The sequence below is a fragment of the Ursus arctos genome, unplaced genomic scaffold (genome assembly GCF_023065955.2).
Source record: "Ursus arctos isolate Adak ecotype North America unplaced genomic scaffold, UrsArc2.0 scaffold_22, whole genome shotgun sequence".
NCBI lineage: Eukaryota > Metazoa > Chordata > Mammalia > Carnivora > Ursidae > Ursus > Ursus arctos.
Window position 1 is genome coordinate 8,311,027 of NW_026622897.1, and position 12,941 is coordinate 8,323,967.

Below are 12,941 nucleotides of genomic sequence, written 5' to 3' on the forward strand. Positions count from 1 at the left end.
ATTTTATACATATTTATGTGTAATGCACATTCAAAATATATTGTAAGTGAATGTGCCCTGCAGTCCTACACCCACGGGGCCAAATGAATACTCATCTCTTCCATGATTTATAAAGATTTTAATAATATTACAAACTTTGACATGTCAGTTCTGATATATTCCCTTCCAACACCATTTGCTCTTCTCCCTTGCACTTAAATTCTTCAAACAAGTGGCATATGTATGTCACCTCCACTGCTCCTTCCTGAAGGCCTGGCTTCAAGCTAGTGAGACAGATGTAAGGTCAATAGGAACCTCCTCTCGGCCAGACCCAGTAACTCTTCACAAGCTTCACCTCCCTTGGTCTTTATGCAGCACTTGACACAAAGCATCTGTTCCTTCCTCTTTAGGCTTCCTGGTTCCTGTTCTTTCCTGGCCTCTTCCCAAGTGATCCTTTCTAGTGTCTTTTTTGTGCACTACCATGGTCTTATGTCCCAGAAGCAAACTTCTCCTCTTTCTCTACACTCGTTTTCTCGGTAGGTACTCTGACTCTTGCATGAACAACCACCTCCATATCCATAACCTCCAAATCTAGAACACTAGTCAGAATCTTTACCCATGCTCCAGTCACAAGTACTTCCCTCCCCACACCCACCTATTTCCACAGAACTTACCCAAATGTCCACTGCAGGCTCTGCTCTTGCCTCCTCTGCAGAAACTCTCTGCAGACCAATTTCTCCCGCCTCTGAACTCACACGGCATTACCACCTCTCTCGTTTATTCAGCAACGCCATGTGCTATCACAAGCTAGCTCTTCTGTGATATGAACTTCCACATTCTACTATCTAAATTTTGCATTAACATTTGTGTTTTCATTTTTTTCTGCCCAACTAGTTACATTTCCATGGCATCTCTACTTCTCCTTTGCTAAGTCGTATTTTTAGTTATTTGTTCAATGTCTGTCTTTCCTACTAAGCTCCAAGAGAGCCGGAACTGTAACTGTCTTCTTTATCAAAGTATCAGCAGTGCCTAACACAAAGTATTCAATAAATGAAGGTAAGCTGATAGTGATCCTAAAATCCCTTATCTCGGCTAAAGGTAGACCAATCAAAACATGCCACCCAGAGGTATCTGAAGAACTCACAAAGTTCAATGTCAATGGTGCAGAGTAAAAGGAACAGAGGAACTGACAAGGCTGTAGAGGTAAAAAGGAGGGAAGATCGGGACTTTGTGCGTCATGTTAGAATCTGGATACCATAGAACAAGGGGTGGCAAGCATTTTATTTAAAGGACCTAACAGTGTGTATTTTAGGCCTTAGAGGCCACATATGGTCTCTGTTGCATATTCTGTGTGAGTCTGTCGGTAATGTGTGTGTGTTGTTAACCTTTTATAACGTAACAACTTCTTAGTTCTTGGGCTGTACAAAACAGGACCAGCTGGGCTGGGCCCACAGGCCACAGGTTGCCAACCTCTGTGACACAGAGGACTAGGGAAGCTATTATAGAGTTTAAAACAAACCAGGGAGTGATACAATCATATCTGCATTTCAGGACAAAACCTCTAGTTTGATTGTGGAGAGATTTACAGAGATCAAGCCTAGAGATGGGAAGAACATTCAGGAGGCTGTGTGGTAATCCAGGAGCAGAGGTGAAGAAGAGTAGTCAGATTCAAGATACTCAGGAGGTACAATAAATAGGATACAGGAAAGAGAAAAAGAGTCACAGATAATTCTCGGGTTCCTGGTTCAGCACTGAGTAGATCGTGGTATCATTTATTGGGAAACACAGGTAAAAGAACAGATATAGAGAGAAGATAATGAGCTCAGTTTTGTAAATGTTTAGCTATTGAAAAAGAGATATCTAATAGGCAACCAGGACTATATGAGACGACTGCACTGGATTTAGGATATGGGAATCATCAAGATGGTTGAAAGGAGAAAAGATAAAAGAGGGCCTCACACAAAATCTTAAAAATTTGATGATATGTAAAATAGAAGAAAAAACTGGAGGTGGGGAAACCAACCTTTAAAAGACAATTAAGGAAAATTTAAAAAAAAGAAAGACAATGACATTTTTGGATTACAGTGAGATCATAGAATGAAACTAAAATTCTTTCTCTGTTAACCAGTGGGTTAAAAAAGAATCAGAACAATGCAGGAAATATGAAGAACCTATATATTTATTCCATGTGAGAATTACAGTGTGAATAAGTTTGGAGCCTCAAAAAAATAAAAAATAAAAAAATGAAAGACAATTAAGGAAATTTAGAATACCTATCCTCTTAGTAACTCCCCTTCTAAAAACTTACCTCATAAATTTCCATAAACGTACAGACATATGTACAAAAATGTTCACTGAACCATTGTACGGCATAGCAAAAAAACTGAAAACTACACATCTACCAATAAGGTAATGGCTAAATTATGGTCAGAATGCTATGCAACCCACACAGAATAATTTAAGTCTACGAACGATAGAAGACATAGACAGTTACAGGATAATTCTATTTAAGAATTTATGGTATGTATGCACATACGTGTGTGTATTTACACACATAAGGACAAGTTCTGGAAAGATATATACAAAAGTATTAGTGACTATCTTTGAAGATTAGGCTAGGGAAAAGAGAATTAAGAATTCTTTTCACCTCATACAAACTGGAACTTTTTTTAATAAAAATAGATATACTACTACAGTTGACTTTTAAACAACACCGGTTTAAACTGTGTGGGTCCCCATATACGTGGGTTGTTTTTGTTTTTATAACTACACCACAGTTCTGTAACTATATCTTTTCTTTATTTTCACAGTAATATTTTCATCTCTCTAGCTTACTTTATTGTAAGAATACATAATACATACAATATACACGTTAATTGACTAAGTTATCGGTAAGGCTTCTGTCAACAATAGGCTATTATAAAGTTTCTGGGGAGCCGAAAGTGACATGCAGGTTTTCAACAGTGCGGGGGGTCAGCACCCCTAACCCCCAAGTTGTTCAAGGGTCAACTGTACTATAATAACCTTAACATCAAAGTACAGTATTTTTCTAAGTTACTAGCAGGGCAGGTAAGAAGTGAAGGCAGCACAGACTACAGCAGAAGTGGTGGGAACAAGAAACACGAGGAATGAGAAATACTATGGGCCTATGGGAACAAAGCTGCTGAGGCAAGAACTTAAGACAGCAGGGAAAGTCCTTTTTCAGGCCTCGTGAGTGGGAAATGCACAGCACACAGTGGTGTGGTGTGGTGTGGTGTGGAAAACACATCAGCGGCAAAGTCGGGGAGGCCTGGGTCCAAAAGCAAACAATTTTTTTCTTTTAAGACTTTTTTATATTGAGAGCAAGCGAGCAGGGAGAAGGGCAAAGGGAAAGAGTATCTGGAGCAGACTCCATGCTGAGCACAGAGACCAATGTGGGGCTCAGTCTCACAACCCTGAGATCACAACCTGAGCCGAAATCAATGTCAGTCACTTAACCGAGTGAGCCACCCAGGCACCCCAGCAAACACAACCTTAAAGGCAAGTTACCCTCTTGGACTCTATTTTCTCATTTATAAAGCACTAATGATTAGGGCACCTGGGTGGTTCAGTCCGTTAAGCAACTGATTCTTGATCTTGGCTCAGGTAGTGATCTCAAGGTCCTGGGATCAAGCCCAGCTCAGAGTCTGCTCGGCCCTCTCCCACTGCTCCTCCCCCGACTCGTGCATGTGCACGTGCTCTCTCTCTCAAATAAATATTTAAAAAAATAAAAAGTAAAAAAATAAAGCACTAATTATTGTATTTCTCCTGCAAAGCTGTTGTAAGGCTCAGGAATAAAAGTTTATAAGGGGTTTAGCAGCAGCTAACATACAGCAGAGGCTTAATAGTTAATATTCTTATTAGAATTAATCAACAATATGCACCAAGAGAAATATTCTTCCATTTCCCATAATCTCTATAAGTCCAATTCATTCCTGTAACTTTAGGTCGTAACCAGACAACATGGAGATAAGCTAACATAGAGATTTACTATGTGCCCAGGGATACAGGCAGATGAACTGTGTTAGTCCCTTACCCAAGAGCAGCACTGAATGGCCAGCCTAAGATAGCTCCGGCAGCTACTCCAAGCACAGCAACAGAAGTCTTGTCCATATACCAGCCAGTCATGGCTACCAACGTGGTGTACATACAGAAGCTGCTAGGAAGGAAGGCTGCAAGAATAAAGAAACGGGGAACAGAAAGAGGGAGAGGGACAAGAGTTTGAGGTTTATTAGGTGTTATTAAAAATTTACCCACATTGCACGATGTCAATAACCAGGAACACATTTTGAGGAACATACTAGAATTGTGCAGTAAAGGGATATGCCTCCAAAAAAAAAAAATTAAATTCAATGATTTTCCTTATTTTCTCACTCTTGTTTTTTTAGGTACCAACACATGCCTAGTTATACAATGCCAAGCACGCCATTCCTCTCCTGGCCTGACCCCAAATCCAAAACTTAGAGAATTCCAGGCTATATTTTCAGGCAGGGAATAGGCTTCAAGAAACTTAGAGCCATTGCTTACTATCTATTTCTGAAGCAGTTTATCTTGTGATAGTCTTCTGAGACTGTCCTGGCACTAACCTTTACCCCCCAGGAATTCTGGGGGGGCCTTCTCAAGGGCCAAATATTGGATGGCAACCCTACTTTACATCCTGCATCGACGGACATAGATAGTTCCCTAATTACTTCTGTCCAGCACTACTTTCTTGTAGTAAACAGTAGAGGACTGAGTACTTTCAGGGTCTCTGCAACAGTGACATTTAATCAGCATTTCTAAACAATTCTACACAAAAAATGCAGATCTGCCTCTCCAAGCTGTACAAGCCTGCTTCACCTAGCACTAGGGAAGAAACATCAGCACTAGGCAAGGACCACAAACAGGCCGTATGATCTCCCAAACTCAGTAAAGGGTTTAGAGGCTGTGTATCAAAGGACGCCTTGAACTTCTCTGTGCCTTCTCACTCTCAGCTGAGATGACAAAGCTAGTATCTCCCTCTCGTATGAATCAACTTTAGGAGTAGCAAAGTAACAACAACAACAAAAAAAAAAACCATGAGGTACAACCTTCACAGGTAAATGCTAACCCATATTGATACTGTCCGAAGTTGTCGGTTATGGCTGCCGATGTAGAGGACAAAAGGGACAGAGGAATTGGAGGTCTCTGCCGGCCTGGAGGGCAGAGCACAGTTTCCCTGAGAACAGTGACTCTCAAAGTTACTCAAGTAAAGAGACCTCAGGTCTCTGCACAACCACATAGGTTTTGATACAGCCAACGAAATTAAATATACATTTTTGTGCTGGATACTATTTTTGAGCATGTTTAGTGTTATACTAGATTCTGGTACACACAGAGATTAAAATTGAGATAATTATATCTAGTAGCGTAATTTTTCCAGAGAAGTGGGAACAGGCTACCTTTTGGCAACAGGCCACCATGGCTCAGAGAACAGAAATGTTCAATGGCAGCACAGCTTGCAAGCCACCGCTCTAAGGTTATATTCTAATTCTCTTTAAGTGTAGTTTAAAAAAAAAAAAAGCCCAACAGAGGATGCATGCCTTTTTATAAAATACATTGCAAATAATGGGCAGAAAGCAGAACCATGAAGAACAGGGGTTTTAGACACAAACAAGAGCAAGATAACAAAATTATTTTTCTTCCCCTAACAGCAAGGAAAGGCAGAGGGTACTGGTGTTTTTCAGCCTTATAGTGATTTTTAAAAAAATACAATAATGTAAAAGAAAGTGACATGAACAGAAAGCTCTGCCACTTATGAGTTCTTTGACTCCCAGTAAGTCATTTCACTTTTCTCAATTTCCACGTCCTCATCTGCAAAAATGGAAAATTTGTCTTATCCCTGACACAAAACTGCTGTAAGTGTTGACGAAGATCATGCAGGTAACAGTGCTCTGCAAAGTACTGCTATGCTATCCAAACATAACCTACGCCTAGACAAGTTCTCCCTTTCAATGCAGCTGTGAAAGATCAGTGCACCTGTTACACCCTCACCTGCCCTTTTACTCACCTGATGAGGAGCAAAACATGCCAGTGCTAAGAACCAAGAAGGCTAGCATCATTCGACTCACATGCAGCCCAAACTTCTTGCACACAGCCCTAGGAGAAAGGCAAAGACCTTCAGCACAGCAAATCTTAAGGACAAACATTTCAAATCAAAGCAAAAAATATGCCTGTATCCCAGAGAACACTGAAGATCTAAAGTCACACACAGAACTGCCCGGGCAGGCTTGTTAGCAATTTTGTGTGCAAGACAAACCCAAACATTCTTACTCTTTAAGCAGAAGAGCAGCTCTCTACCTAAGAAGAAATGTGTCTTTTCCATGCTAAGATCATGTGTACTCTCAACAGGACAACGGCATGATGTAGTGGAAAAGTAACAGGTCCCTGATTCAGATGGGCACGGGCTCAAACTTGGGCTCCACGACTTACTAGCAGTGGTACCCTGGTCTAGCGACAAACTCTCTGTCAGATTCCTCACCTGTCAAGTGAGGATAATGAGAATGTCTACTTTGTCAGACTTCTGTGAGGACAATGCATGGAAAAGTGCTCAGAAGAGTGCCTGGAACAGAGTTGCTCGATAAATGGTAGTTATCAGATAAAAAGATGAGGAGACACACGAAGCATTAATAAGCAGGTGTCTAAGTCCCTGTTTCTCAAACCCAAGCAGTTACACACTTCCTTCACTTCCTTCTTGGAGGTTTTTAACCCCGTAAACATTCTTAGGAATGATTACCGCTTCCAGTAGCCCACGTTTGTGCAGACATACCCCTGTGTTAACAGTCTGCTGGCTTGGGTTCCTTCATGCATCTCAGAGCTGCTTTCTGAAGTAATTTTGCTTCTTCCTAAGTAAATCCTCTGTTAAGTTCCTTTAGTGAGGATCTGTTAATGGCAAATTCCCCCTTTTTGTTGGTTTTTTTTTTTTTTTTTCCTGAAAAGCCTTACTAAGCTCTTGGTCCTAAAAAATGGCTTAGCTGAGTACACAATTTTAGGATGACAATCGTTTTCTCTGAGAACTTTGAATTTTTTTTTTTTTTTATCTTCTGGCTTTTGAGACAGCTTCTGTCAATCTAACATTCCTTTGTAGGTATTCTCTTAGTTCTCTCAACTTTTAAGATCTTCTTTCCCCTTGGTGTTCTACATGGTTTCACTAATTTCTTATCCAACTCAGGATATGTTAGGCTCCCCGAATCTAATACTTTTTTTTTCATCAATTGTGGAAATTCTTAGCTATTACTTCCCTAAATACTGCCTCTCCCCATTCTATCATCTCCTAGAATCTGATTGAATCTGTCAATACATGTTTAACATCTTCGTATTTCCCTTACATTTCCCTGTCACTCTGTACTTCATTCTGAGTTCTTCTTATCGATCTTCTAGTTCACATATTAGTGTCTAGCCATTCAAATTAACCACTGCATTTTAAGTATCAATTATGCAACTTTCATTTCTAGAAGTTCTGTTTGGTTCTTTCTCAGATCTGCTGGGTTATCTTCATAGTCTCATTCCTTTTTTTATCTTATTGTATCGTGGTAAGAACAGGGGGTCTTACCCTCTTAACAGATTTTTAAGCATACAACACAGTACTGTTAACTACCCACACACATGTGCAGTAGCTCTCTAAAACTTACTCATCTAGCACAACTGAAATTTTAGACCCATTGATTACCAACTTCCCATTTCCCCCTCTGCCCAGCCCCTGGCAACCACCAACCTATGCTTTGCTTCCATGAGATGGACTATTTTAGAATCCCGTAAGTGGAATCATGCAGTGTTTATCCACCTGTAACTGGTTAGCTCTCTTAGCACAACATCCTCAAGGCTCATGCATGTTGTCACACTGCAGGATTTCCTTCAAGACTGAATACCCCATTCTATGTATATACCACGTTTTCCCCCATTTATTGGTCAATAGACACAAGTTGTTTCCAATCTTGGCTATTGTGAATAATGCTACAAAGAACATGGAAGTGCAGATACCTCTTCCAGATCCTGTTTCAATTCTTTTAGATAAGTACCCAGAAGTTGGATTGCTGGATCATATGGTAGTTCTATTTTCAGTTTTTTGAGGAACCTCCATATAGTTTTGCACAGTGGCTATGCCATCTTGCATTCCCACCAACAGGGCACACAGGTTCCAATCCAAGTCCTTGCAACACCTATTCATGTTTTTTTCTGGGGTTTGATAGGAGCCATTCTAACAAGTATGAAGTTATAGCTCACTGTGGTTTTGACTGGTATTTCTCTGATAATTAGTGACACTATCTTTTCATATACCTACTAAGTGCATATCTTTAAAAAAATGTCTATTGATGTTCTTAGTCCATTTTTAATCAGATTAATAGAGGGTTTTTGCTATTGAGTTGTAGGAGTTCCTTATAGATTTTGCAATTGAACCTGTTTTCAGCTTATGGTTTGCAAATATTTCCCCCCATTCTCTAACCTCCTTTTCACTCTATGGATTATTTAGACTCTTGTTTCTGATTCATGTTTTCAATTCCTTACTTCTTTAGAAATATCAAATATATTTATTTTATGTTATTTTAGTAATTCCTAATAAATGACGTTTTGCAGGTCAGCTTTCTGTTATTTCTACTTGTTCTCTTCCGTGCTTTGTGATTTTTATTATCTCTTGTTCACTAGAACTTATTAATTCTTTGACACCTGGGTTAAAGATGCGTTTCTCTGAAGAAACCCTCCGTTTGTTTTTGCCAGATGCCTAGGAGTACTACCAACCCAGAACAATTTGAAATAAATTCTCAACTTGGGATTTGGGGGGGATCATGTAAAGTGTTGTGAATTCAGTCCTGAACCAATATGAAGACCAACGTAGAGGCGCCTGGGTGGTTCAGTCGTTAAGTCTCTGCCTTCGGCTCAGGTCCTGATCTCAGGGTCCTGGGATCGAGCCCCCGCATCTCCCTCTCCCACTCCCCCTGCTTGTGTTTCCCTCTCGCTGTCAAATCAAAAATAAAATCTAAAAAAACAAAAAAACAAAACAAAAACAAACAAACAAAAAACCAATGTATGGCTACAATCCTCAAAGATAGCACTGGCTTGCTTTCTTCTCTTCTGCACCACCCAGAGTCAAGACTAAAGAATTTTTGTATCTGACATTTTTAGCTGTTTTCCAGTGGGGACATTAATAATGATTATTAAGTCTAAATACCTTTTAAACCATTATTAAAATGTTAGGTTGCATGTAAAAAAAATGGCTATTTTTACTACTCCAACACTTAAAAGCTTAATACTTCCACTAATATTCAATCAACCAATAGGTACTTGGTGAAAGACAATGTACTGGGTGCAAGTAAGAGCAGTGAGTCCCACAGTGGGAATGCTTTCCTATCATCTAAGCTCAAGGGGAAGAGGTAAATCAGGATTCTGTATCTCGCAACCAAAAATAAGGCTCTACTAAATCCTACCAAATAAAACACCAGTTACCCATGTATTAACCTAGCTTTATATGAAGATATGGAACTTACGAACCTTAGGAAGGAAAGTGATAATTAGAAGTATTCCCCTCCAATGGTTTGTTTCAAAACAAGAATTCCCACTTCTCTCCTCAAAAAATTAAAAATAGAATTACCATATGATCCAGCAATCCCACTTCAGGGTATACGTCTGAAGGACGTGAAATCACTATCTCAAAGGGATATCTGTACCCCCATTTTTACTGCAGTACTATTCACAACAGCCAAGACACAGAAACAACCAAAATGTCCATCTATTAATGAATGGATAAAGAAAATGTGGTATACATGTACAACAGAATATTTTCAGTCAAATTTAAAAAGGAAATCCTACCACTTGAAACATGTGGATGGACCTCGAGGACATTATGCTAAGTGAAATGTCAGACAGTGAAAGACAAGTACTGTATGATCTCACATGTGGAATCTAAAAAAAAAAAAAAAAAAAAAAAGGCCAACCTTGTGGAAACAGAATGGAATGATGGTTGCCAGGGCCTGGGGAAGCAGGGGGTAGGGAAGAGATAGATTAGGAGACAGTGGCCAAAGTGTACAAACTTCCAGTTAGAAGATGAGTAAGTCCTGGGGGATCCAGTATACAGCTTGGTGACTATAGTTAACGATACATTATTAACATACTTGAAAGTTGCTAACAGCAAATCTTACATGTTCTTATCACAAAGTATGAAGCGATGGATGTGTTAACTAACCTTACTGTGGTATTTCACGACTTATACATTTATCAAATAATGTTGTACATCTTAGATTGACAAAATGTTATATTTCAATTATATGTCAATAAAACGAGAAGATATAGTATTCTTCAAATATTGTATTAGGAGCTACGAGGAAGTTTTTTCTATTATAACTGCTTATGATCAGAAAAAAAATCTTATGCTAGATTGGGCTTCCATCATAGCACTTTTAGAAACAAAGCTCTTATACTCACTTGTAAAAGTAAAGTTCACAGATACAGCTCACAAAAGCCAGGAGACATCGTAAAAAGTAGAAGACAAGAATCTAAAAGAAACCCAGGACAAGAAAACAGAAGTCACAGAAACAAGAAAACTCTTCAAGATGAAACCACCTTCATTTGTCATTAGTAACCCTGTGAATTGGCATAATCCTTTGAAAAGCAGCATGTACCATATATGTATTCCTACCCCTAGACCCAGTACACCTATTTCTAGGAGTCCAGCTCACAGAAGTAACATGAACTAAGCAGGGAAGGTTAGTTCTAGTCATGAAAATGATAAGTGCAGCACTATTACATTAGAAAAACTGCTTAAAAAAAAAAAACTACACGACATCTGATGATGGGGAAATGTTTCAATTATGCACATATATTTCATTGGCTGTTACACAGATCTTGAAATTCAGTTACAGCAACAGTGGAAAAATTCATATAATATGAAACTCATACATTCAACAAACATTACCATAATATATTGATAATTACAGATAATTATTCAATACCAGGTAAAAATACACAATACACTATTATTTACCCATCAGAATTACAGCTTTGGAAGTCAGAAGCATATGAAATGACTGAAATGAAGTGTAGTAAAATGGTAAAGGTGGCTGTATCAGGCTGCTGGGACTTAGGTGTATACTTTCCCTCCTATCTTCCAAACACCTGTAATGTGGTTTTATTAATCTCATAAGAACATCAATTTAAAAAATAAACATAATAGGGTTTATACTTAATACCTTTCATACTACAGTGCACTGGTATATTTAAGAGCATTGAATACTTCAGAATGTAAGCATTACTTAAATATATATCATTAGTATTACCGCGTGTAACTTAGAAATACTTCCCATTTTCAGCACTATAACCAAAAAATTCCTAACAGAGTTCAATAAAGGAATCCAATACATGCCAGATTCATTAATAGAAACATACGGAAAACCTAGTATACACTAAAGCACTATTCTAGATGCTGCTAGGAATTCAGATAATTTTAGTACAAAGTATTTACACATGTAAGGACCCTTCATCTAATTGGGGAAAGTAGAAAACATTTAGGAAATTAAAAATTAGGGGCACCTGGCTGGCTTAGTCAGAAGAACACGTGTCTCTTGATCTTGGGGTTGTAAGTTCAAGCCCCACGTCAGGTGGGGCTTAAAATCTTAAAATCTTAAAAATAAAATTAAAAATTAACTTGAGTTAATGTAAAAATTGTATTTGGAAGCCGGACAACAATGCCCCCACAGCAATTAACATCCAACATAGAACTAGAAATCCTGGTCAGTGCAAAATTACACAAGAAAAAAAATGAGGTATAAGGAATGGAAGAAACTAAACTACCTACACAGATGGGAGACAATCCAAGAGATACACCTGATAAGCCAGTGACACTAATGAGGAAATTCAGCAAGATTTAGATTAAGATTAAAAAATAAAATCAGGGGCACCTGGGTGGCACAGTTGTTAGGCGTCTGCCTAAAGCTCAGGGCATGGTCCTGGCATTATGGGATCGAGCCCCACATCAGGCTCCTCCGCTATGAGCCTGCTTCTTCCTCTCCCACTCCCCCTGCTTGTGTTCCCTCTCTCGCTAGCTGTCTCTACTCTGTCAAATAAATAAATAAAATCTTTAAAAAAAAAAAAAAGTTTAAAAAAAATAAATAAAAATCAGTTGTATTCCTCTTTATCAGCAATGACCACCCAAAAAAAAAAAAAAAAAAAAGCAAAACAAGATTCCTTTCATAACAGCAGCAGAAAGTATGAAGAATGTAGGCATTAAACTACTCAAGACTTGGTAAGACTGAAATGGGTACATTTAAAAATTTTATTAGAGGATACACAAAACCTGACTAAATGGATAACTATATCATCAAGGATGGAATGACAAACCTATAAAAATACTGATTCTCCTATTTAGTTCAATGCAACTCCAATCAAAACCCAACAGAATTTGGGGGAGGGGCAAACTGTGATAGGATTTTTAAATACAAATTTGAAAATGGACAAGGAGAGAAATTTATCAACCAGATATTAAACACACACACACACACACACACACTACAAAGCCCATAATAAAAATATATATATATATACATTATATATATATATATATATATATATATATATATATGGTACTAACAATTTGACCAATGACCTAGAATAAGGAGGCCAGAAACAGACCCATACATGTGGGAATAAGGTATATGATAGATACGGTATTACAAGTCAGAAAAGAAGGGATGGGTTAGTTAGCAGATGGTACTGAAAAATCCAGTTCACTGCATCAAAAAAAAAAAATAAAGCTGGATCTTCCTACAATTTATAAAAAATATTCAAACTGGAGTGACTGGCTGGCTCAGTGGAGCATGTGACTCTTGATTTTGGGGTTGTGAGTTCGAGCCCCATGCTGGGTGTAGAGACTACTTAAAAATCTTTTTAAAAAATATTCAAATGTATTAAAGCCCTATATGTGACAGGTAAAATTACAA

The 12,941-nt window shown here is 38.4% G+C and overlaps 1 protein-coding gene across 6 annotated transcripts in view; it reads right to left on the reverse strand.

Moving 5' to 3' along the window:
- ALG9 (ALG9 alpha-1,2-mannosyltransferase) overlaps window positions 1–12,941 on the reverse strand; it is a 95,884-nt gene that overhangs the window by 75,954 nt on the left and 6,989 nt on the right. For 4 of the 6 annotated variants that reach the window (XM_044386670.3, XM_026505772.4, XM_026505776.4 and 1 more), the window contains exons 4-6: window positions 10,432–10,502; window positions 6,026–6,114; window positions 4,034–4,169 (exon numbers count right to left, since the gene is read on the reverse strand). In XM_044386670.3, the coding sequence (XP_044242605.1) occupies window positions 4,034–4,169; window positions 6,026–6,114; window positions 10,432–10,502 (296 nt within the window). The remainder of the gene's footprint in view (window positions 1–4,033; window positions 4,170–6,025; window positions 6,115–10,431; window positions 10,503–12,941) is intronic. The other 2 variants (XM_057316965.1, XM_057316966.1) reach the window with 1 other exon arrangement.